Genomic DNA, 27,252 nt, shown 5'->3' on the forward strand with positions numbered 1-27,252 from the left:
TAAGCCAATACAACAATCAATATTAAGATAATGGGTTAGGATTCCAAAAGGAACCAAAATTATAAAAAAAATATATCTGAAAATTTTTCAACAAATTATGGAAACTCGTGCATCGAAGTCATAACACCAATAGCTGGAATATAAAACGGCTAACTAAATTAACTTTGGTTCAAGTAGAACGGAAGGGGATTCGGTGATTAATGAGACTGACATACAGTTCACGAAAATATGCTTCAGACCGGTTGATATTAAATAAATTTCTCGAAAAATTGTTTTTAATGTCTCAACAGCCAATAAATTCAATAGCTTTCAACGGAAGTCAATAAATAAGCTCAGTTATGAATTGATTGGAAGACAACAATATTTGTCTCGATTATCAATATGACATCACAATAAGTCTTATGTCTATGGAAACAACAACAATAACAAGGCAAAACCAAGAAATCAGCAGAAAAGTGCGAGAAGAAAGTGTCGAAGCCAATTAAACCATAATTCTCTCTCTGAAAACTTTATCCATGATCCATTAAAAATTTTCAATAAGCTAATGTGATATATCAATATCAAGATAATTTGATAAGATTTCAAGAGGATCCAATTTTACGAAAATATCCAAAAAAAGTTTTTTGAGAAATTTTGAAATTTTGTTGCATTTAAGTCATTTAACAAATAGTTAGAAGATCAAACCTTTAGACTGGTTAATTTCGGTTGGAGTGGAAAAAAGAGGGTTCTGTCATTACTGAGAATGACTTACAATTCACGAAAACAAGTTTATGATATGTTAATGTTAAAAAACAATTCGCGAAAAATCATTTTTAAAGTCTTAACAGCCATTAGCTGTCCAGTCAAAGATCTAGATTGGTTCACATAGTGCTCATTTCGGAAACTTTTGCACTTTTTGTCAACGAGTTTAGGCCATAGGACTCCACAAGTTTAGTAAAACCTCAAATAGAAAATCAAAATTTCATTTAAAATTACGAAAACTCAGAGTCGAAGCCCAAAAAAAACACGATTGATTCCTTGAAAACGAATTTTTTGTTCATTGGGCTTCATTAGACTGTAATTCAGGTTGTCATTAACGGAACCTCGATATGAAAAGTGACTAATCTCTAGGTGACTTGAGAAAACAAAGAAAAATATCAAATTTCTAGGAAAAGAGCTCTCAAATAGAATTTGAATTTTTTTGATAGTAAACTTTTCTATGAGACCAGAACTAGTCTTTTTATCGCCTTTCGTTCGTCTATTAGGAACCCAAAATTGATTGAATTTGTGGCGTGAAATGGAATTTTGAATTAATATTTTTATTAAAAGTTCTTATTTTGAAGAAAAATTGTACTAAAAGTGAACAAAATCATGCCAAATATCCCGTTGTTCACACAAAACTTCAACCCTCGATAACTCCTCGAAAAAAACGAAATTCAAAAAAATATTTTTAGCTTCCAATTCTACGCTGGACGAGTTTTTTAATGATACCTCTCACAATTCTCTACGATGAATATATCGATCGGCCAAAATTGACTGAACAAAAAAAAAACCATTTGAGTATATAGTTCCTCCCCCCACAAGTGGGGTCGGAACAATTAAGTTGACTGTAGGTGAACAACTCAGTTTCCTTGTGTGGTTGCAAATATTCAAAGGTGGCAAAGATAAAAGCGTTAAACGTAAATCGATGTGAAACGCCCTCGACCACGTATCAAGACTATAAAACGGAATTCGATTACAAATCGAGTAAATTTAGTCGCCTCTTAAATATAACAATAACTTCATAGTAACGGACAGTAATGGATCCTAAGCAATATGAGAAAAATATGACATTTTTGAGATAATTTTTCCGTGTCAAAATGTTCAAAAATTTGATTAATCAAATAGCTTTTCAACGTTTTTAAGCTTTTATTTATTCAATATAAAAAACCGCTTATTGTTCAATAAGCCGCATAAAAGTGGTGAGTTCTAAATCACGTCTATGGTAATTTTTCCGGATATGGCATGATTTGAGTAGATGTTAGATCCAAATTCCGTTGAGTAGTAAAACACGGGAGGTTGGTTGTACATGTTACTTCCAAACTTCTCCTGGACTTCTGGTCTCAGCCACCACCACCATTGATCATCTGGACACGTAAGAGCTGAAAATACGCCAGCGGTGGATCTCAATATCAGTTTTGTTTTCATATTAGAAATGTTGCATGAGCAGGAAGGAATGTTGAAAAAATATTAAAACCGTGCTACGATTGTGGCATTAATCAGGTTATTTGACTATATTTTGTTCAAAAACGCTCCTTCCTTTAATTAACAGCGTTGTCTGAAGCTGCAGACGGAAGCAGTATAGTATGATAAAAAATGAAGCAAGAAAAGTTTTGTACAATCAAAATATGACGCTCAATAAAATTCAGCGATGAAACAAAATCAAAGAACCATTTGCGTAGACAATTATATGATTACATAGGTTTGATAGGATACCTCGTTCATTTTATTACTAAAGCTTGGCTGTCAAATACAGTAAAATTGGTTCTAAATGCGATTTCACGCATTGAACGGATGCGAAAAAATCATCCTTTTATTTGTCATATTTGGAGGAAACATTTGGAATCTACTCTGTTCGCTGCCGCCCCCACCCACTCCACAGCTCAGTGGTCATATAACGTTAGCCCCCCGTCACACTTGCTCCATTTTTGCATATTGATATGCTAAGTAACAGTCCATAATTGCAGGTAGGGTGTGGTGGGGGGGGGGGTCTTAAAAAACACTGGGGCTGGGGGGGGGGGGGTCAGTATGTAGATCGTAGATCCAACAATTAATAAATTCGACAAGGTTTTACAAAAAAAGTGCAAGTAGCAACAAATAAAGATACAAACCTGCGCCATCGTAGCGAGTGAACGCAGTAAACCAGGCACTATCACCAGGACACGTTATCCAGAACTCCGATATCTGGAAATACCTCTCTTGGTTGTGAAAAGTGGAATCGTCCTTTATATTAAAATTATGCCCGTTGTTACTATCAGTGTAACTCGATTCCAAATTCCATCCATAAGTCCACAAAACTGTTCCCCAGTGAAACCAAGATTCCAGATCTCCAGTCGCTTTAAACTCGATCTGCTTCATTATTATTTCACCGTCAAAATCATAAACAGTGAACCGAATATATGCTGCTGATATAATTTTGTCCTGCATTCGAGGGTGTCTGTAAATCTTGTCAAAATGAACAATCGAAAGGTCGCTTAAAGCGGGTTCAACGGAACCGTCCTTAAAATAGTTGTAAATATTTACTCCCGAAAACGATTCGACCGAAAATATTTTCTGCCAAGTTTGCATGTCGGCATATTCTGAGTAAAATGTCAAAGGCGATGCGTAGATTTCAATTTTGGGAGCTCGGATCATTTCTGACATAAGGCTCTTTTCGAAATTATTTGGGGTGTAAAGTATTAGGCAATCTTTGTTCTCGGGAGCTATTATTTCCCATGAACAAGTATTCGAGCATGTAATTACAAGATAGCCGCTTGAAGTTTGACAAAATCGAAAATTGTCCTGCATTACAAAAGCGTAGTTACTGTCCTTGTTCTTGTGAAAGAATGACATAGACCTTACAGATGACAGGTCCCATGAAGAAGTTTCTAGAAGATTCGAACTTAGAAACCAATCAGATTGCTTGCTTCCTTTGAAAATCAGTTCCTGTGCAATTCTATAATTCTGATCATAAATCACCAAGTTGAGGTAGTCCATCCAATAGAAATGAGTGAATGCATCATTAGCCCGAATGGAATATTCGGGAACCGTTAGGGAACTTTCAGGATAACCGGGAACCACAGTGCGAACGTTGTCTGTATAGTAAGTTTCAAAGTTAAGATTAGTTTCTGCGAAATACCTCAAAATTGGATCCATATAGATTGTGTAAATCTCGATTTTTGAGGCAATTTTGAAATTATTGCTATTCCAGAGTGTTCCCTGTAAAGAGTAATATATTACACATTGTTCGTTATCAGAAACATTTCTAGATTTCCACCAGTTTTCAAAGTCACAATTTCCGCTTGATTCTTGTCCGAAGTTGCAGAGAATTGAAAGCCAACCAAATTGATTTTGGCAACTTGTTCCAGCGTCATTTTTGTGTACGCTCAGGAAATTGTTATTTATCGGTCCTGTCAAATCAAATTTGGCAAAATCATCAAATACAAATTCATCGGACGTGATTTGGGAATTTGTAGAAAACCAAGTTTTTTCATCTTTGATTTTACGACCGGGGTCAATTATAATTGATCCGACTAAAGTTTCGTTCTCGAAAACCACCACGATGAACTTAGCGGTGAATCTAATATCTTGCTTGAAATTAGCGGAACGAAATTCAAGTTTACTTGAAAACTCCTTTTGAGCATTTCCTTCATAATAGTCTAAAAAATTAAGAGTACTGTAAGATGAAAATCTGAACTGTAATATCCACGGACCGTTGAAATATTTTTTGGTCAATATTCGGATTTCGGATGCCTCTTTGAGATCTGAAACACTCTTAGGATTTTTCGAATCTGAGTAGAAAATTTGTTCATCGTGCTCGTTGAATGTACAATCGCCGTCACTATAAGACGAAAAAACACTGAAATAATTTTGAAAATCAGGCGTTTCACAACCACTTTTAACGGTCGATAGTTGAAATAAATAATTTGTTGTTCCATAATATCCAAAATAAAACTCATTTCCTTGTAAATCGTCACGTGAAATTTCCCAGATTGAGGAGCTGATCAAATTTTCGGCTGAAAACCATTGATGTGGGTCGCGAGCCCCTCTAAATGTTACCTCAACGGCGGGTAAATTATCCTGGTCAAAAATGACGAGAGCAATTTCATTCGCATTGACTAATTCGTCATGAGCCATTTCATTGTACTCTGGATTTGGCTGGCTTGCTGGCAATGCAATAACGACTGGCCTACTTGGGTCTATAGTACCAGTTCCTACTATGATTGCATCTCTTTTTTGTCGTTGGCGGAATCGGTCTCTTGGTCCTCCTTGTGTCTGGAAAACATGAATATATTTTTTCATAAAACGGAGTAAATTTAAATATGGAATCGTATATTAACTATAAGCTTGAAAATTTTCATCCCTAATTCAGATGTATACTCGTGCAGGTTTTTACTTCTTCACCTATATTGATGATTTTGAGTTTTCTACCAAACCATGAGTTTTATAATCAAGTAACTGATCAAAGAAGTTATAAAGATTTTCAGCTAAAAAAAATGGAGCAAGTCTGCTCGAAAAGTAAGCGAAGTGACAAAAAGTGGACGCAAAAGTACAGTTGAACGAGCCTAGATCACAATGCGATAAACTAAAAAGGTAAACCCAAAAATTTCGCTGCATCATATTTTAATGTACAGAAATTGAATTTCAGGACCCCCGATAATCTTTCATCCCTAATTTGCAATTTAAAATTTAAAAGAACTATCTTCGGCCTAGCACTATTTGGTCAATGAATTAAGTGATTCGTCAAGTGCTAATCAAACAGCGTAACAGGTGTAGATCTGGTTTTACCTACATCTGTCTAGAGGGGAGGAGTTTGGCTTAGGAGAGGCTGCTGAGAGCAGCACCTGACTGCACGCCATGGATATCAACTGTCGACAGGTAATTTGACTCGCAGTTTCTGTAATCGATTTTATTGCTATGGCCAATCAAAGTTGAGCATTCGGTTCGGATCCTCATTTTTTGTTCATTTGGCTTTGCGCGAGTTTGGGTATACTTTCTATCTTTAGGACTCATGAACCAAATGTAAAATTTGTACTGTTGGTCAACAAGTTACTATTCCAAAGTTGGCTCAATTTTCTTTTTTAATGCTGACCTTTTCTCATTTACACATTTAGTAATAATTAGACATTCTGTGATAAGAATACAATAATTCAATTAAACAATAATAATACAATTAAACTCAACATTCACTTGATAAATATGCTATTGCCTCACATACCAAAATGTCAAATTTAAGATGAGTCTGGTTTAGAATTCCCATAGTCTCATTTTTGAGTTAATCACTTCTATGTCGAGAAACAACACTGAAGATTAAAAACCTTGTCCCAAATCTCTTGTTTAATTTCACTTAACTGAAAAATGTGAATCGGGGAGCTATATCAAAATTTCTGTTCGATAAAAATTGTATGTTAAATGAAGCGTAATGTAGCAGGATACCAGATTTGCAGATCAACCGAGAAAAACAACTTGAATTGTCGCCCTATCTCATATGCTGCGAAGGATCATCAGTGAGTCGAAAAACCAATTTCTATTTCTGTGTTAAATGGATATACAGGAAGTATTTGAGTTTTAATCTTGAAACTTGGTTTGGTAGCGAGTTAGCACTTGCTCTGAGTAGTCATAATAATTGTTGAAAGGCTCATTCAATGAGGGAAATTTTTGAAGCTCGAAGGTTGATTTTTTAAAATTAACGCTCTCGCTGGTTTACGGTTTTACATTTAAGGTTAATTAAAATGCCGTTATGATACAATTAAGCATAGTTGGTTCGACAACCTTCACGGATTTCTGACAATTCAACAGAATTTTCCTGGCGCGCAAACTAAAAGCAAGCAAAATGTGAGAGGAATATATGCTGCTACAAAAGCACGTGCACAAAGACGGAATAAACTACCGGAATTGCTCTGATCAGCAAAAGATGGAAAATTATGTAAAATTCTCGTGAGCAACAAATATTTTTAGTTGGACTACCTGAGCTTATATATGTTTAAAAATTCCGCCTTAGGAATGTTTAAAATAACATCAAACTGCTTTTATTATTAGGAGGAAACAATATTTAAAGAATAACGATTTGTGATTCCACGAAAGGGTTGAAATATCATTCAAGGAAAGATAGCATGGTTTATGTATAAGGTCTGGTTTACGTATTATACAAATAAACCTAAAAATAAACTAAACGTTTGTCGGAGTAAAATCTTTTTTTTGTTCGGGATCGAGACTTTTTTATTTTTAGAGAGCATTAGGAAATTTAAAACGCTACTGACAATACCAGATTATTATGCATGCCAATAGGATGCAATTGAAAATAGAAAAGGCTCGATATAATTTGAAAATTTACGATAACGATCTATCCCTTTCACAATTCCACAAACCTGCTGAGAATATCTCCTTGAAAAATTTACTGCAGGGAAGGATGGTAACTTCGCAAACTTACTGCTCTTAAACAAAATAAAAGATTATAGAAAGCTCTATCCTTATTTGCGTTCAATCCTTATTTGCAGGTGTCGAGGCTTAATAACACTTCAATTAAATAAATGATAAAAATGTAGCACAAGTATAGGTCTGACTGTCTTTCTTCTTGAATACTTTTTCTCTAATCGTAAAAAGTTTGTTACTAATAAAAAAGATGGTGAGGCTCTACGATTGAGAACTATACGAGGTTTCCAATTCAATTAATTGAAGACTTGATCGACCAATATAATTATGATTGAAAATAGCGTTAAGAGCTTGTAGGTTTTCATTCCAAAACCCATCCAGACTTATGTTAACCAACCTAAAAATAACGCTCAGCCATTGCCCAGCATGTACTTAGTTTTACTGCAGAATCTACTTTATTCAAACATTCAAACTACGCGGGGAACCTAGCTGGCTAAGTCTTCGACGGCTACGCAACTTTGACGTCAGAGAGGTTTCACTTATTCGTCTCCTGGAAGGACCGCGGCCAGTTAATGCTCTGAGGTACAAAACTTATTTGTGATTTCCACAGTCGTCTCTGCTAACCCCGGGTTTTCTCTACCTTACTTACCGAAATCATTGATTGGTTGATCGGCGTATTTTATAGTAGCTCAACTAAACTGTTTCTAAATAGATGAAGCTGTACTTGGGGAATTAGGTTGCACTACAAAATGTTAAATGAGGATACCAAATCTTATATAACCGTACAAAACCTTATTAAAAAATACCGAAACTAACTACGAATCAGCCAGTATTAATCGATGATAAAATCCTTTGTGTTTCAAACACATGACTAGAGGTTCCTAAGATAGTCAAGCAAATAAATGTTCAGTTTATTCAAAGTAAATCAACGTTTTAATCTTTAAGAAATGAGACAAAATCTAAGTGAATAAAACAAGAGCCAAAACTTTGTGATAAATTAACTACAAATTGTAGTTACCTCGATTCAGTAATTCCAATATGAGTACTACAAATCAACAAAAATCTTCGAGATAAGTTAACTCTGTCGTCTCCACTCAGGTCTCGATTAACACCAGTTATACTCCAAAATTGTCAGAAAAACAGTCTACCATATGTATACTGCTAATCTATGCGAGATTAAGTTAATGTTGTCCAAGTTTCGGTTTTAAAAAATTATCCTATGGCAAAAGTGTCTTTTTTTGAAAAGGTTGAAGAAGTTCGTTCGCGAAATTTGATGTCATTAGTGCCTAATTTTTGCTCTAATTAGCTTTTTGTTTCGTGGTTGAGAATTTAAAGCCAGATCTAGAATTGTGCCTTTATCTGAATTAATATTTACTCATTCGGCCCTTCTCATAAATTCTAATTCCTTCTGTTTTTTCCGTTCCAACAGGCTCTGAGAACTGGCATATTAGTTAACCGAAAACGTATCAGAGATAACTTCCGAACTACCCATTTTTTTAAAAGAAAATTGTTTTCACATAAATTAATTAACTAAAAGGTTGCTGTAATTGTCTCAAAGCTATGATTTCAACGTAAAATATTTGAGGTACGCGATTTATTTACATGGCTATCGAACGATTACGAACGGAATTATTTTAAAAAAAATCAACTTCTATCCGATTGAAGACACTAATTGAAACGTTGAAGCGAGTTTGTGTCCAATGTCCATTACGTGCCAGCAACCCCACCAAAATAAAATCGCTATTGCTCTTATACAGGGAATTTTGCCACAAAGGCATTGTAAAAGATAAGTAATGTTTTGTTATAGAATAGTATAATGTAACTTAATGCATAATAGATTCGACCTTTTTGGACTCGTTTGTTTGCGATAGTTTCATATTCTGGCATGAGTTACAGAGGCATGGCCTCGACCCGCCAGGCGTGGCCAACTGAACACAGTGCCAATGTTTATAGTACAAATTATAAAAAGGGTGAAATGAAGAGGGGGTGAATTGATAGAAGGGTGAATTGATAGAAGGGTGAATTGATAGAAGGGTGAATTGATAGAAGGGTGAATTGATAGAAGGGTGAATTGATAGAAGGGTAAATTGATAGAAGGGTGAATTGATAGAAGGGTGAATTGATAGAAGGGTGAAATAACCGAGGTTAAGAGATAGGGGTTTGAACAAGTTGGGGTGAAAAAGTGAAAATATTGCTTACCAATTAGTATAATCGTTCCTTCGTCCCATTATCTCACACTTTAACGCCCTTTTACATGTATTAAGATACGTTTTGTAGAATTAGAAAGGTAAAATGTACCAAATGGTACAATTAATTTCGTAGGGGCGGTAGCTTTGTAATGTCGTTGCAAAATTGTCCCAAAATTTTGGTTCTAAAATAGACCGGAGATGAAGTCGACTCCTAAATCACGTAAACTTAATGTAATAGAAACCTATAATTTAGAAAGTTATATTGAAATGATCCTTGAGGTCTCAACCTGAAACGATTCACCGTTGACTGCAGCTGTCGCAGGATTCTCTGCTCTTTCGAATAGAGGCCCAAATTGAACGGCAGATCCACTATAGAATCGCAGTTGTAAATCCCAGTCACTGTAGGCATCTGAAAAAAAACGAACTAGGAACCCTTCACTGGAAAATTTCCGTTAAACGAATCATAAGTGACGCTAGATTAAGCATTTATGTGATATTGAGTTAATGACGGTGATTTGCTTATGAAGCATTCATTTTTTTATCTACTTGGCTTTATTACTTTGAGCTAAAACTATTTTGAGTTGAGAGTTGTCCCTGTACTACAACAGCTTAGAGAAATTTGGCCAAACTTTAAAAGGTAAAAAAATAAAATTATTTCAATTTATTCCATAAAGGCTTATTTGCCCTTGCATGACCTCTTTTGCATGGTTAATCCAGTTTACAATTTTTTGTTTAATGATTAAAATAAAACCATCACTACCCGTCTTTTTCATTCTTATTTTATTGGAAAGAAAAATCCAAATTAAATTTCTTTTTCGTTCTTATCTTTGTCGCCAATGAACAATTGTTGTAAGAGAATTGAGGTTATTCTTTTTTATGCAAAACATAACGGCAATCGGAGCAAGATGGGTTTCAGGCACTCCAGAGTCCTTAAATACCGACTTGGTTAGTGAAATTCGATATCCTTTAAAATTTAGCCCCGGTGACGGTACGTTATGAATTTCACATAAATTTTTGAGGATATTTGAAAAAAAATCTTTGAAGCTTCCTAGAACTATGTAATGCCAAAATCTCTTATAAAACTATTCTGCTATTTTTTTCTCATTATAAAACCAAAGCCTTCACGATTGATTCCTTGTACTCACTTATTTATTTTTGTTTGTCTTAAATGAAATATAGTCATCATTTGCGTCATTAAATTTAAAAAACCTTTCAATGTAATTTTTAGAATTTCTTTAATTAATCTCCGCCATTATTTGTTGAAGAAATGGGAAATGTTTTCCCTAATTGCATCAAAAATCTTGTCTGCAGAAAAAAATCTTGTTAAATTTAAAATTTCAATTTTTGTTTAAACTCTTCACGTAGTTTGAGCAAGCAGAAACAAACCTCATATGTTTCAAGTTTTCTGTTATGTAGATTCAGTTGTTTCGCTCTTTTAGCCAACAGTTTTGCAAACCATACGAATTGAACGAGTGATAACAGACCAATCTTTGTTAACTTTTTTCTACATAATTTCATTTTTTTCGCTACAACGTCATTCACTTGAGACATTTCATTTAGCGGACAACAGTTTGCAGGAAAGATTGGTAGATTGGTCTTTATTTGTAGATCGGATAGATTGGTAGAGTGAATTTAATAGATTAGACTTTTCTGAATCGTTCACAAAATCAGGAATTTCAGTGCAATATTTTTCTTTAGTATGTACTGCCTCAAAAAATGCTCTATTGCCATATCAATATATTGCTTACACTGAGCTTTAAAACAAAGAACTTAAAATAAAAGCTATTTTTAAGTCTCCATTTTTGTTTAAAAATCTGAGGCTTTCGGCTCTCATAGAGCTTTTTTGTATTGATAGACAATGATAGTGTTTTGCTGCAGTGACAATGATAGTTTTTTTAAGAAAATGTTTGAGAAATTTTAATAACTTTGGAAGAGAATTTCACCTTAAAGATTTTTTTTAATGTGAAACACCGTTTTATAGTACACATTAAAGTTAAGTTTTGCAGGCCAATATAGAAGATTTTTCGTTGATAAAGAGCACAAGAAAAGAACGTTCTTAAGATAATCGACCGACGAGCAGTTGGTTGTTGCCAGCTGGGACTAAGGGATGCTAGCATAAGAAAGAGGGGAGTGTGAGCAAAGTGTGTGTGTGTGTGTGTGTGTGGGGGGGGGGGGGGGTGGAGCGGGGATCAAGCGTTGCGGGAGAGTCAAGCGATGGATGGGGTCAAGAGATGGGTGGTAGGGTGGTGGGAGAGCTGAGGAGCTCCACATTGCAAGCTTGGAGAAGGGTGGTTGAGGGGTGTTTGTGGGGCGGGGGGTGACTGAGGGTGGTCAAAAAATTTTAAGACAAAGAACCGCCCGAGATTAGTTAGGCGTGAGGCTCTGAGAGAACTTAATGAGCCTTCGGGCGCTGCCTGTTTTTCCCGTATTTGAGAATGAAAACTAAAATAGGTCAGACAAAAAATTGCTCATGTGAAAAATTGCACAAAAATACCACAGGACTAATATAATTGCTACAAACTTTGTTTGAGAGCATTTATTTGGTTGTGTTTTCTTTCATTGTAGCCAAATTTTCCAGATGCGCTCAAACGGATAAAACTTTTAAACTCATCATCCGATTTTGAAGTTTTTCTAAGCAAGGAGCAGAACGTTCAAGTAAGCAGAAACATTCATTAAATCAATAAAGTCATGTTTTTTTAAAAAAAAGTTGGAAAGGTTGTGTAAAATATGGAATCAGTGCCTACACGTTAGTTCAGAAAATCTTAGAACCCCTGGTCTGGTAAAAAAAAACTTGGGCTTCAAGTAGAAGAGGTATCTTTCCGATCTTTTTGGCAAAAAGTACTTACTAATGCACCCAGACCCATCATTGCTCTGATTGTAGTAGTAATGACCAGAGCATGTGCAACTGTACTTGCCAGGCTCAGATGATTCCTCACATGAACTTGAAAACTCGCCACAGAAGTTCAGATCGCATTCGGGTACGTCTGAAAAAAATAAATTTAGTTAAATAAATAGAAAAAATATAGTTTTTGTAAAGAATTTAGTGTTCATTATGTAGTCGTGAAAAAACTAATTCTTACTCCAATTTTCTAAATAAAACACGTTATCTATTCTGCTCCAATGGTTAGTAGTCATAAATATTCACGCGCATCGTCCCTCCTCCCCAAAGAACAGTGCTCGTTTTTCCCCAGTGACGCGCCATAAGTATAAACACATTCATATTACAACTGCTATACTACTTACTTATGGGTATAGGGTATGATTTATAGGGAGATATAGAGATTTAAGTGGGGGGGGGGGCTTTCTTTAAAAGTACTTTTTTTTAAAAGTTTGAAAGCTGTATAAAATGAGTCAACAAAGATACTAATAAGACACCAAATTCCGAGACCGAAGTGTGAAATGTAATGCTCTTTTCTTTTCCCACCTTCGCATCCTTTTCCATAAGGTTGGAGTGGTACCCCATATCCAAATGGACAATCACATGAATATCCACCGTCTGTGTTGTTGCAACCGGATGACAAATCACCGCAAATATTCAAATCACATTCGTCCACATCTGAAACAATAATCCCAAACTCCACTTTGCATAATAGCACCCCTCTACTTCAGCTACTCTCCACGTTTTGTTTTGGTACTGGAACTTAGAAGGCCATGTGTAGATCTGATTAGCAAAGTACTGCCTGTCTTTTATCGAGTTTTTCAAAGACTATTAGGACAATGAAACAATTTTGATGAACTAGAAAAATAAGTCATTCTGAACTTCCACATAAGTCGGCTCCTCCGCTTGCGATGGAAGTTGATCCAAAGTAGAATTGAAGTCAAAAACAAGTGAACCCAGTACATTACTTCCCAAATAGTTTTTAGCAGTGTATATGTTTAAAGAATAGAGTTTTAAGCGTTGAAATAAACTAATAGCAGTTTTTGCTCAGCTGTTGTAAAATAATTTGGAGCAATCCGTCTCAACCATTAGCGCAATGCAATTCTGCAACAAAGTTATTTTTTAGTTACTTTATTCAAATTTTCAATTATTACATTATTCAAATTTACATTATTAAGCAACAAAACTTTTCAATATTTCTTAATTAAAATGCATTTGAACGCCTCTAGTTTATAAATCAAAAAGTAATGACGCAAAATGGCAAAATTAATCAGAAAATAGAGGCAAAACAGGCTCAAAATCTAAAATGAAACAGCTATATTCTAGGTAATGTAACATCGTGCGGATTAATTATTCCGCCTAAGATCAGCAATTTTGGTCTAAGAAGATTCCACGATCGCAAGATTCGCAAGATTCGCAAGATCTTATTCTTTTTAGAGAATCTGGCGAAGAACTCGCAAGATTAACTTTTGTTCTCGGGAAAAATATTTACCCTCGCAGCCGTATTCTTTTAGAGAATCTGGCGAAGAACTCGCAAGATTAACTTTTGTTCTCGGGAAAAATATTTACCCTCGCAGCCGTTGCCATACCGACTTCCATCATACTCATACCCATCTTTGCACACACACGAATATGTAAGTCCATCCGGTACACAAGTCTGGACGCCAACCCCGCAGAAACCTTCGAAACACTCGTCAACGTCTAAAAATATGCTCGGAATTTTCAAGGCATAATGCTCATTTTTGATTGAATATTTGGTGACCACTATACTAAAACCCAACACTAAGTTCGTTTGATTGCAGATTGATTGGATTTCTGTTTACCTTTTCGTGTTAATCCGGCTAAGATATCGTATATAAGCGTACCATAAAGGTCGCATAGTTTTTTTCCAAGTCTGAAAAACTTACTAAAAATTTATGAAATGTTCAAAATTTTGTAGAAGTGCCCAGCAGAAATATACAACAGCGGTAGGTTTTTTTGCACTGCATGTTCTTAATTATTTAATCATTTTCACCGATTACTATTTTTTTGTTCACTCATAAAGATAAAAATTGATATTCAAAAACTCGTCTAAGATAACGGATCTCAGATATAACCACAAATTATTTTTCTTTACTTTCGAGTTTCCTTGTTTCTAAGACAATCAAACCTTGTTTCAGGAATGTTGATTCAAAAACACCACAATATAAAAAAATGATTATACTTTGTGTTTATGAATTATTTCTTAGAAAACTTCAACTCATTCAATATTAAATTCAAATGGGTAGAGAAAAAGTTGCGTCGGTCGGTTGGTCATTCTTAGTAACAGTGTCTACATTTGAAATTGATAAAAATTGAGTAAATAAACATTTCAATTTGGTCAATTCGAGCATTATAATGATTTAGAACATCTCATGGCTGCTTGTTTTATAAGTAATTTCGAGAAAACATGGTTAAAAGTCGTGATATAAAATTACTCTTTTTGATGTCAGAGCAAATTTGAGAGAAGACGAATTGTAAACTTTTCTCTAATATTTTTGTTTCTCTCTGTTGCGATTGCTCAGTTGTTTCAATAGTCTCAAATATGTCTGGAAATTTTTTGCAGTTATTTTTTGTGAACTTCATATCAGCTATGTGGTAGTTTACAGTTGGATTAACTATGCATTATGGCTTCGCTGATTAACTAATTTTTCCGACCCCACTTGTGGGGGGAGGAACTATATACTCAAATGGGTTTTTTCTTGTTCAGACAATTTTGGCCGATCGATATATTAATCGTAAAGAAAAGTGAGTGGTATCATTAAAAAGCTCGTCTAGCGTAGAATTCGAAACAAAAAAGATTTTTTTGAGTTTCGTTTTTTTCGAGGAGTTATAGAGGATTGAAGTTTTGAGTGAAAACGTGATATTTGAAAAGGTTTTGTTCACTTTTAGTGTAATTTTTCGTCAAATTAAGACATTTATTTTATAAAAAAATTGATTCAAAATTACATTTCACGCCATAAAAAATCAATTTTGAACTCTTAATAGACGAAAGGCGATAAGAAGACTAATTCTGGTTTCATAGAGAAGTTTACTATAAAAAATTAGAATTGTTTTTGAGAGCTCTTTTTTAAGAAAATTTTTCATATATTTTGCTTTTCCAAAACTCAAACAGGGACTTGTCATTTTTTGTATCGAGGTTCCGTTAATGACAAACCTTATTTACAGTCTAATGAAGCCCAATGAACAAAAATTTCGTTTTCAAGGAATCGCTCGTGTTTTTTTTGGCTTCGACAATTGAGTTTCCGTAATTTTAAATTAAATTTTGACTTTCTTTTTGAGGTTTTACTAAATTTTTGGAATTTTTCAATAAAAGTACATTAGCTTTCGTAATGAGCAATAAGTGAACATCTCTAGTGCTTCGAGCGAACAGCTAATGGCTGTTAAAACTTTAAAAATAAGTTTTCCGGAAATTTTTTTAACGTTAACCGATCGTAATTTTTTTTTCGCGAATTGTAAGTCAGTCTCAGTAATAACAGGACCCTCTTTTTTTTCTACTGCAACCAGAATTAATGTGGTTAGCTGCTTTACCTTCTCACTATTTGTTATATGACTTCAATGCCACTAGATTTCAAAATTTTTGGATTTTTTTTTTATTATAGGTCCCTCTTGAAATCTTATCACATTATCCTGACATTGATATCTCCCAGTGGCTTAGAGAAGATGTTCAATGGATCATGGATAAAGTTTTCGGAGAGAAATTTATGGTTCGAAGTGCTTCGACACTTCCTCCGCGCACTTTTCCACTGAATATTTATTTATTTCCTGTGCTTGTTGTTTCTATAGTCATAAGACTTATTGTGATGTCTTTTTGATTACCTATGCATGCGAAATTTTCTATTCCTACAATCGAGGGATGACTGAGCGTATTTATTGACTATCGTTGAATGCTATTGAATTAGATTGCTGTTAGAGCTTTAGAAATGATTTTTCGAGGATCTTTTTTAAGATTAAACGATTTTAACCCTTATTTCGTGAACTCTAAGTCAGTCTCAGTAATGACAGGGCCCTTCTTTTTTCCTTCTCAGGAGCCAGTCTCATGAATTAATCTAGTTAGCTGAATATGTTCTAACTATTGGTGTTATGACTTCAATGCACGAGTTTTCATTTCTTTTTAAAGTTTTCTGGATATTTTTTGTAGTAATTTTTGTTCCTTTTGGAAACTTAACTCATTATCTTAATAGTGATAGTTGCAATATCTTTGAGCGGACGTTCGATGGATCATACAAAGTTTTCAGAGAAATGCTAATGGTTTAAATTGCTTCGACACTTTCTTTTCGCATTTTGGTACTTTTTTCTGGATTCGGACTGTAATTTTTGTTGCTTTTATTGTCAATGACTTTTTGTAATGTCCTATTGCTAGGTTATGAATGACAAACATCCTCATTGTCTCATTGAGGCATATTTTAACGTCTTCATTAGCCTCCGTTGAAAGTTTTTGATTTTTATGGCGTTGATACTATGAATTTTCTCAAAAAATTCCTTGTTTTAATGTATTTGTTCTTGTTTAATGATTCTTTGGAGTCAAATTGTTAAAAAAAGTCCCATTGCTGTTAAAAATTAATTGAAAGAAGAAAAGTATTAACTGGAAAGTTCATTTTTTAATGGCTGCGGCACTTTTCTCGCTCAATTTTTTTTGAGGTCGCTGTATTAGCCTTTTTTTATTCTTTAGGAAGCCGTAAAATGCTGATTGACTTCAAGCTTTTTATTAAAGATTGTTGAATAATATTACCCGAAGCAGTCAGTTTTTGGCGAATAGTTTTAAAGTTTATAATATTATATCTTTTTAAGATTTTTTGAGTTTCAGTTTTTTCAGTTTTTGTTGTTTTTATCGTCAATTTGTAAATTTGTCTCATCATTGAGAGGTCCAATGCACTTCCCTGTAATTTAAAATTTAACATATTGAATGGTATTATGGCGTAACTGATGTTTTGTTTGTTGGACAATATGGGTTTTCATAAAATTTATGTGAGTGGTGTATTTGTTTTTCTTTTTCTCCTGTTTTAGCGAAATCGCTTAACAAGAGATCCCAATGATTTTTAAATGTGGTTCAATTGAACTTATTTCTTCATTCAGTATAATTTTAGCCGAATTAGTACAAATAGAAATTGAAATAAAAATACACAATATTTAAATAAGAGCTATTGATTTTAATGGCTGCACTAATTTGTGTTTTCGCAATTTTTTTTAATTTTTTGTTCGTAATGTTTTGAGTTTTTTGCATCTATAATCCGTTCCTATGGCTTAGTCTAACCAAAGACAGGTTTTATTGGTTTTACTATGTTTTTCCTAGTAAATTTATCAAGAATTATTTTGTTGAAAGCTTATGATTTTTAAGACTTGAAATTATTTGGTTTAAAAAGGTTTTTTTTTTAATTTTGGCAACTCGCGTTACCTAGTCTCATTAAAGAAAAATCCCATCTGCTGCGTAGTTAGGAAAATTAAATTTGTGTAGTTAGAGTTTTGTCTGAATTGTTTGCTTTTTGCTTTTTTGTTTTTGTTATTTTTTTCTCGCAGTCTTTTCAATGCAGATCTCGTTATAATGAGGCATGGCATTATTTAATTCAATTATTAGGTTGGTTGTGTAACGATTTTTTTAAATTTCAAACATCTATATCTGATAATCTCTTTGTCAAAATTGTAAGTGAAAAAAGTCAAAAGACAGTTAAGTCAAAAATTTAGATGAGCGCGGGTCGGAACATCATGTGCGAACGCACATTAACGAGCCTCCGTATTCGCTTATCTTGATTCAGTCCAGTAATTGTTATCCACTGATAATTAAATATGTCTCTCACAAAAGTAAAACCGTCCTATTCCCAGAGTTTCCCTAAGCGAAATGTTGAAGCATTGATGTTTTTTTCTTTTCAAGCTCTCAATTAGCTTCAATAACAACAAAGTATCACCACTGTGTCTGGGCTTTGTTAACCACAGTGAAAGAACTGAAAGTGAACTTTGTTTGTACTTTGTTCCTCAGAGAGAAAATTTAGTTTTCTATTGAAGTTAATTCACTATTCAATTAGTCAAGGCAAAATTCGTAATGGTGCAATAAAAATAAGTGTTCTACAGAAACTTGACAAACTAAAAGGTAAATTACCCCTCAAGATTTGCGCTTCAAGTTGCACAAAATGTCTGTTTAAGTCCAATTTTGTGATTCCTGGCATTTTTGTAGGTTTTCAAGTTCTTGTTATTCTGCTGATATATTTCTGCTGATGTAAAATTTCTGCCCGGGTCGAGATTCCAGCGCCGTTTCAGCGCATCTTTTTATAAGAAATGCGCTGAAAGCGCTGAAATTATGTAAGACAAGCGCTGAATGCGCTGAAATGCGCTGAAGTTTTGACATGGCGCTGAAACTGTAAATTTTCAGCGCACCTTCAGCGCATTTCTTACATAATTTCAGTGCATTTTTGTCTCATTTCTTAAATAACTTTCAGCAACTTTTTCACCGCATTTCTTGCAACGTTTCAGCGCACCTTCAGCGCATTTCTTACATATGTTTCAGCACATTTTTCAGCGGATTTTTTACAACATTTCAGCGCTTTTCGTATCAAACGTTTGATTATTATAAATTCAACGTAAATGGGAAGCATTTCAGTTCTCAATAGCGCAGTGGATTAATTGATAGATGAGACACAATGATCGGGGTTCGAGCCTCGGAGCGAAAGAAAAGAGCTGAACTTTTTGAAATTTCAGTGGATTTCAGCGCATTTCTTACAAAGTTTCAGCACTTTTCAGCGCATATCAGAGCATTCTTAGGTAAGGTTTTTGCGCTGGATTTTTTTTTTAAAATTGAGCGCATTTCAGCGCATTTCTTGCATAATTTTTGGAAATTTTTTCGACCCGTGTGTTAATTTCATAAATTTTGCAAACGTTGCAACAGTTTACGCGTGATAGTTACTTTATAAATACAGTGTAAATTAGCAAAGAGAATGAATAAACGGTTACGGTGAACAGATCGACTGGATTAGAGTTTGATTAAATGTTGTATAAACTTTTGCATTTAACACTGTAACTGTAATGTTTAGTTTGTCTTTGAAAAAAATTTTCTTAGTATTACGCTCATGTCCAACACTCTCGAAAATAATGTTTCAATAAAACTCTGAGTACAACAATTGCTTGTTATGGTTCTATTTACATATGATTAACAAATTAGTTGTGTTGTTTATTTTTAAGAAATCAGAAATATTGAGGGCTGTTTATTCAATTGGTATTTTGGCAAAGGTTTTCAAAACTTCATTGAAGAGCAGCGCAAAATTAGAAACTTTTGAAACATTTTTTGGTTCAAAATAGGCTTAATCTGCTTTGATCAAGAGAAAACTCACTTCTGGTAAACTTTCTCTATTATTAGTTTTTAATTTTATGAAAACATTTCACCAAAAAATCATCACCAGGCTTGGAAAATCTTAACAATTAATTAAATTTTCAATGTGATCAGAGTATGTTTTGTAAATCTCGGAAAGAAGAAAGAACTGAAATTTCACTTTGTTAATTTTTGAAAAAAATTTAAATGTCAATTTTGTTGTGATATTTTTCGGAATTGAGTTTCCTTTTGAGCAAAGCACATTTTTGTGTTTTGAACAAAATGCAGTACTTATTCTTAAAACCTTATTTTTTGTAATTTGCACTGCTCCTAAATAAATGCTTTGTAACTTTTGGGGGAAAACAAAAGAATAAACAGACAATAGCGTGTCCGGACAAAACAGTCCCAGACAAAACAGTCCCAGACAAAACAGTCCCAAATTGCAAAATATTCCCAGACAAAACAGTCCCAGACAAAATAGTCCCAAGAAACCAGACAAAACAGTCCCAGACAAAATAGTCCCAAATAAAATGTACCTAATGCCATTATACCCAATGTACTTTGATATTTTCGTTCAATAATCCGACAACAAATTAGCAGTCGCTATTAGCCGTATGTTTTAACATACTTAATGGCCATGGCCATGCCTCAGCGGCCCGTGGGACTTGATATGAAACTATCACAACCAAACATGGGATTAAATTATCCGCTTGTTAAATCATACGTGTGAGAGCTATTATAATGGCCTTGGGACTATTTTGTCTGGGACTGTTTTGTCTGGTTTCTTGGGACTGTTTTGTCTGGGACTGTTTTGTCTGGGAATATTTTGCTATTTGGGACTGTTTTGTCCGGGACTGTTTTGTCTGGGACTGTTTTGTCTGTTCACCGACAATAGTAACGTTTTTTCAAACTTTGTATGACGACAAAGTAATGCAACGAATGTGTTAATTGATTTAAAAGACTTATAGCAACTGACCCATGTGCCCACCATATAATGGAAACAATGGAAATTTGAGTTTGATCAGACGAGGTTTTGCTCAGGAATAAACAATGGGTGTTGAAAATCAGGAGAGTAAGCTGCACAAACTTACTGCTCTGCACATCAAGTTTTTTAACGGGGAAAATGAGTAAACAACCCGAGCCCAGCTACTTACCTATACAATGTGACTCTGACTCCGTTGTGGCTTTTGTGCCCTCCAGACAACCCTGGCAGTAAAACCCACCCACATCCAAGTCTGCGCAATTTGCCAGATGTTTCTCCAAAAGGTAGTCATAGCCCTCGCCGAGGCAAGTCCACGCGCGTACTAAATTACATTCCTTACCAACAGCAACGGATGCCTCGCAGGACCCTCTATCAATAACGTCGACCTTTATGTTTTAAGAACCTTTCAGGATTAACGGTTATCTAATAAGAATCTTGCAAGAGACTTAGGTCCCAATTTGACAAGTGAGATCCGCAAAATTAATAGAAAAAGCAGAGTCTGTAATTAATTGAAGATTAAGCGTTTTCAGCAGCCTTTTTTGGAATATCAGAAATAAGTTTTAGTTGTCATTTTCCGATTGTAATAAAAAAAACGTAGATTAGATCTTATTCATTGTAAATGAGATTCTAGAATTTTCTAGAAATTGAGATCTTAGAGAAGCTAAAAAATGGTAACGACCTGAAGCATTCGTTTACGTTTATTACCGTAATTAATGAGTCTAGTTTCTCAATTCAAATTTTGATATTTAAATTGCTGCTCATTACTTGCTGCAGTTGTATCGCTTCTAGACAAATTTAAAATGAGATGTCTCAGATAAACTGACTATTAGATCTATACTGAGTAACCCTTATAGCTTGGACAAAAATTGCGAAAGATAAAGACCTGACCTCTCAGAATGTTGGCGTCGTAAAGAGACTCTTTCAGCTCATCGCAATTGGTCTCCCTGTAATTCACAATGATTTCACACAATTCCTTCACTGGTGCAACTTCAGAAGACGTAATCTCACTGTAATCCTTGTCCAGATCAATACCAAGTCCACAGAATTGGCTATGTAGCAAATGAACCTTGTTCTTCTGCTCCACAAAACCATAAAAAGAAGACAGAATTTTTGAGATTAAAAAACTTAAAACGTCAGCTATCAAAACATTATAAAAAAATCTGCAGCATTTTTCACATGAAAGGTTCAACAACAGCTCAAAGGATTTTTGGTACTGCACTTCTCATTAAATATTTATAAAGTAAAGTATGCTATTTTTGGTCTGAAAATTGTAGAAATATGTACGTGATCGGTCACCCAAAACAGGCGCGCAACCCACAAACATCATGATTAGAAGTGGCGGTGTCGATAGGGAATGCTTGAAGGGAAAAACAGCTTTGACATGACCAAACCTGGCTATAATCAGATAAAAAGGGGTTCCCGAGCTAATTACCCAACACACAAGAGATACAACAGAATAAATTTGGCTGCGTAGAGGAAAGGGGAAGTTGGTATAAGCCCACATAACTTAAATTCATTCTGAATTCTGACCGAAAAAAACATTTGGTAGGCTCAGGTAGACAAGGTAGACAATATTGCTTGCAAAATTCAAGCTCTCAGAACCATGATTTGAATTTAAATTTGATAAAGATATTTACTGGAGTCTGGTTCAAAACCGTAATGCGTGTCATCCTATTGTGCTTTAAATCTAGGTCTGATTAGTCGGCCTATTATCGTCATTAAAACTTAGGCGAGCTGAGAGATGAAGTTATTTGTGCGATACTTTTCGTATAGAGGAAGGTTGTAAGCTGTCTCAGTTTTGATTAAACATTCATTATTTTCTCCCAAATTTGAATTTAGATTTTTATAAAAAATTTAAAAATGATGTCGCTGAACTGCTGATTTAATAATTATGATACAAATTTCGTTCCCGGAGCTTTTGAGATTTTCTAGATTTTTTAATCAAGAACAAGATTCCTTGAGTTGCAATAGATTCCCTCTCTCCATCTGGTTCTTTCCATAGTTTGTTCACACTGTTGTAAATTCATTCCTTGATGAATTACCAGAACAGCTTCTGAAATTGGGTTTTTGGGCACAGAAAGACCACACGAACTGGTCAATTGCTTCTGCAAGCACTGATCAGCAGTAAAAACCGAAGAAGTTGCGATAAAATAATTGATTTGAACGTAAAAAAATTGGAAAAGTATCAATTCGCGATGCGCTACGAACGTAGTATATTTCATTGGAATTAAATTTTAGGAAATTTACCAAACTATATACTTGATAGACAATTTCGACCTCAATTTGTTAAATATATCAAAGATTTCTTCTATTTTTTTAAGCTTCTGCTCTTTTTCCAGTTGTGTGGATGAATTATTAATGCAAGGTAACCACACCTGTTCACTTGACAACAAAAGTACTGTCAAATAATCTTGTCCAATTTTTTCATTCACCGTGTTTGTTCAGCTGACCTTAACGGATGAAATAATTTTTAACTTCAAAGTGTTCTTTTAATCGCAGCAAATTGCTCGTATGAGTAGCATGATAACGACACTATTTGAAACAAATTTTGCACCATTTTTTTGTTCCAATAACAATACAAGTGTCTACTCGTATAGAAAAAAACTTACTTCTGAGGAAAGTGGCTGAGAGTTTTAAAACAATCAAAAAAATCTTTAATGTATTAAGATACAAAAGCGGACAGCAGCTCCAAAAGAGAGTATACTGAATAAAAAAAACGCTACCGGTAGACGTTTGGAATATAATACAATAAATATTTGCTGGAAATTCAAGTGCGCTATTGACATGGATTAAAGCAAAAATAACACAATAGAGGTTCAAAACCACAAAGAACCAAGAATTTAATTCAAATTTGAAAACAACAGTTTAATGGATTTGATTTGATTTACAAGAAGTTGAATTTTAAAAAATCAAAGAGCCAAAATTCGATTTACGCACCTTTCGTTCTTCGCTTCAAAAAAAAGAAAGGTAGCGGAACATTTGATATTACTGCAGTGATCGATCAGCTTTGCGACAGTTTGCAGAGTAAAAAAATCATTTTAACAACTTCTCTGGAAAGGACATTGTCTGTTGGATCTGATCTGGACGGGGCAAGCTAGTTTTAACTTCAAGAAGGTGTTAATGCTGTAATCGTCCCTGGAGTACCTTGAAAAATTAAGGTACAGAGGGCGCATTTTGGCCAGAAACAGAAAAATTTCAAGGAATCCTCACAAGTTCAGAGATGAAATTGATGAATTTGCTTTTTATCTTGTATTCAATCACTCATAGTTTTCAAAGCTGTTTTATTAACGCAGATGGTTTGATAAAATATTTTATTACCCGAACTGAGGTCCCATTTGTTTTCAGCGCTGAATCATAGTAACTTTTATTCTGTATTTTAATCTGTCAAGTATCATGATCATGTCAAAAATTGGAATGATCAGAGTAAAAAATCAGGACAACCCAAGTTATTCTGAATTTGTTCCGAACTACATGACAAAATCAGCCTGGCATTACTGTTCAGAAAAAATATCAGAACAATTTTTTGTTTTACGGTGTTTGAAATGCTGAAATATAGTGTTTCATCAATTTCTGAGCGTTTCCATAGTTCGGAAACCTACAGAAGGAAAATAATGTCGTCAAAAAGAATGCCAAAATTGGAAACTTAATTGCTCCTCTAGAAAACAGAAGTTTGAAAAGGCTGATTCAATACGTTGAGAGAGATTTTGGATAATTCTTCAACCACAAGCCATACTACTTTTTTTGATCTGCGGGACACACTTTGATTGAATAACATCGACTGACAAAAAGTTAGGTGGCTAAAATATTTTGTCCCCCAAAAGAACTCGGAGTGTTGGATCAACACAAAACTAATATCTAATCAATTATTACTTTACGTAGTCTCTGAAAAAAATACTTAAATGACACATCAAAAAATTGTTTGTGCTTACGGATTTTCAGCAACTGCTGAAAAAGCAATAAAATAGATTTTACGAGCATTTTACACTCTTCTCTTTATTTTGTCAACTTTAATAAGTTCATAAATAATTCATTCTTTGGTTTTAGTTGGGATTTTAGATGATATCTTTCGGGCAAGTGCAATGAAACCTTTGTTCATACCTCTATCAATTTCCAATAAAGTTATTCATATATAAGAGTCTTACCGCCCGAAAGACTTTGATGGCATAGAACAACACGCAACCAGTATATACTATTGTTGACATCTAACAATTAAATAACAAAAATTTTGCTCCATTTAGAACGGCAGATCTTTGCTAAGATGCGCGCAAGTCCGTTAATCTTTAAACGTACCACGATCTTATATCGGAATCAGTACTAATCAGGTTTGAAGTTGGTTTGCCCAGTGCTGAAGCTGCCTTAACGGTAGTTCTGGGTACATGCAAACCACATTTTAACGATAATGTGAATTAATACAAATCTTTGTTATCAAACTTTGATTCGGAATCAAAAGTTTTTACTCATTGAAGGTTCAAATAAGTGTTTTTTTGTTGCAGAATTCTTCATTCTTCTCAATCGCTCTCTATAACATCAGTCCTGTTATCCTTAAGTTTCAGAATTCTTCTCGTTTCAATCTTCATTGAACTCTTGAAAATTTTTTATGTTCTCCCCGCTCGTTGGGTTAGACAATATTTACAAAAACGAAGGTCCCCTCTCGTTGGTTGACACTTCTCAAAAGATTCCACTCTTCTTGGAGTTCACAATGTTTGCCCAAAATAGAATTTGTCCGAAAATATTGCGAAAGCTGGGGTTACGGGACTCGTGCAAGCAACATTGTAGCCGATCCTCGTAAAATCACAACGGAAACCGACTGAGCCAATCTATCAAAAGCGATAGCATGTCCTTGCGACTGATAATTCCTGCTGTCAACTAACAGATCTATGCGCTTTCACGCTTTCTTGAGAGTAACTGACAGACCACCCAATAACTCAACAGCAAGAGGATCAAACAAAATTCCTTGCTCAGAGCAATTATTTTCGGGTTGTGCATACTTTCGCTCTTCGGCTGCTTCAATCGCGTAACCAGACTTCTCTGCCGCATGATTTGTAATGTTTGGTTGCAGTGGAGAAGTTACGGTGACGTCTAGAGCAGCTGGACGACCCGATTTTCATGAAGGCAGAAATTTGCGCCAGGGCGAGAACTGTTTCCTGCAATAAGGTTCCGTTTTCCGATGACTGGGGACAAGTTAGCTGCTGAGCAAGCTGATGCAAAACGGTCACGCATCCCTTCATGCCGCGAATTTGCATCCCCTTTTCCGGGACAGATGACGTCGTGGTCACCAAAAATGTCAAGGGTCCCAGCCTGCAGTAAGAGCACTTTCTTTCATCTTCATAAACTGCAATACCTAGTCTGTACTTGATACTAATTTGAAATCCACTGGGAATCAGATGGAAACCTAAGGCAGGAACTGAAGGTAACAGATGTGATTGCAGTGTTGCTTTCTCCCTATTGGGCGACTGATTTCTTAGCAGCTCAGAAAACTTTTCAGTATCTACGGCTTCTTGAATTTTCTTCTGTGTGTAGGAATTCAAGTTGAAAGGTTCAAAGCTTGCATAGAGTTCCTTAAAAACTCTACTGTCTGACGCGCACTGGTTTTTAATTTTCAGAAGCCAATTCTGAGCCCACATATGCGGCTCTGTATTGCTCTTGCAATTGTCGCACTCTGAGGCCAGAAATGTTTATTGGCAAGGTTGACTGGTTCCACGCATTGTCACAGGCGACAGTACCTATTATTTGACCTAACGCATCCCGTTGTCTGGAATCGAAGGCTTTTAAACATCGATCAGTTGTCTTGTCGGCGTGTTAGTGCGTAGAGAGTAGACTAACTTTGGTGTCCCGAGGCAATAACGAAGTATGCGTAGAGCACATTGAGGATCATCCAGATAACTAAAGTTTTCCACGAGCAACACAACCTTCTAAACACGTTTCTGCAGGCAAGGAGAAACAAAATCTGGTGATCCTACTGCGGCACCCAGTACTCCAAAACCATTGCCCATATTTCTTGTAACTTCTCGATCAACTGAGGGTAGATCTACGATTGACCAGAGTTCGCATTTGTCTTTCCTCAAATACAGACCCCTTTTTGGCCCTTCATTGGCTAAGATACCGAGCGTAGTTCGGATTTGATCTCCGGAACCTGCAACGAAACCATCGTGCAATTACCAAGTGTGCTGGGTAAGATTTGGAATCGGTCTCTTAATTTTTCTATAACAGGCCATAACGTCAACGAAAAGAGAAGTGGACCCATGGGATCTCCATGCTGAACACCCGATTCACTTTGAAGACTGGAGTTACTGTACAGTAGTGGCACATGCTGAAAGTAGCAAAAATTTGTGAAGGCCGCAATACCTGGTATGAAATCGCATGCTGCTTGCAGTAAATGTGAACGCTTAACCGAATTAAAGGCTTTTCGGAATTCAATCTGAAGCATCCTTTCCTTAGAGTCAGCGTTGAAGATCTTTTCGTAGGAGACTTTCGCAGAGTGGATAATTGCTTCTGCACCTCCGCTGACTCCAATCCCTAGCTGAATGGAATCGAACAACTCAATTGCTCCTGATTTTGCTTCATTCACTAAACATTTAGCAATAAGGCGCCTCAGGATTTCACTGACAGCTATTGGGCGTACTCCTCCTTTCTTTTTGGATAGAGCGGTGAGCGATGCGCTGCAGAAAACTTTTGAAAAAAATGAAGGGAATTTACCCCTGCTTCCTCTATTTACAAACCTTGTTATTGCTTTGAGGGCGGATTTAGAGTGGTCGGGAGCAGTACACTCTACTGCGTGCAATAGATGCTCTGGATACAT

At 35.2% G+C, this 27,252-nt stretch overlaps 1 protein-coding gene across 1 annotated transcript; it reads right to left on the reverse strand.

The window, feature by feature from the left end:
• Positions 1-1,709: 1,709 nt before the first annotated feature.
• Positions 1,710-27,252, reverse strand: LOC142354144 (uncharacterized). The gene is made up of 10 exons (XM_075406410.1): positions 26,799-27,252; positions 26,414-26,586; positions 21,342-21,528; positions 20,626-20,775; positions 13,726-13,857; positions 12,703-12,834; positions 12,125-12,262; positions 9,566-9,687; positions 2,850-4,992; positions 1,710-2,120 (listed from the first exon to the last, which is right to left on the reverse strand). The coding sequence occupies exons 1-10, from the start codon at positions 27,250-27,252 to the stop codon at positions 1,948-1,950; spliced, it is 3,804 nt and encodes a 1,267-aa protein (XP_075262525.1). The 3' UTR covers positions 1,710-1,947.

This window comes from Convolutriloba macropyga, chromosome 15 (genome assembly GCF_964194025.1).
Source record: "Convolutriloba macropyga chromosome 15, txConMacr16.3, whole genome shotgun sequence".
NCBI classification, from domain to species: Eukaryota; Metazoa; Xenacoelomorpha; order Acoela; family Convolutidae; genus Convolutriloba; species Convolutriloba macropyga.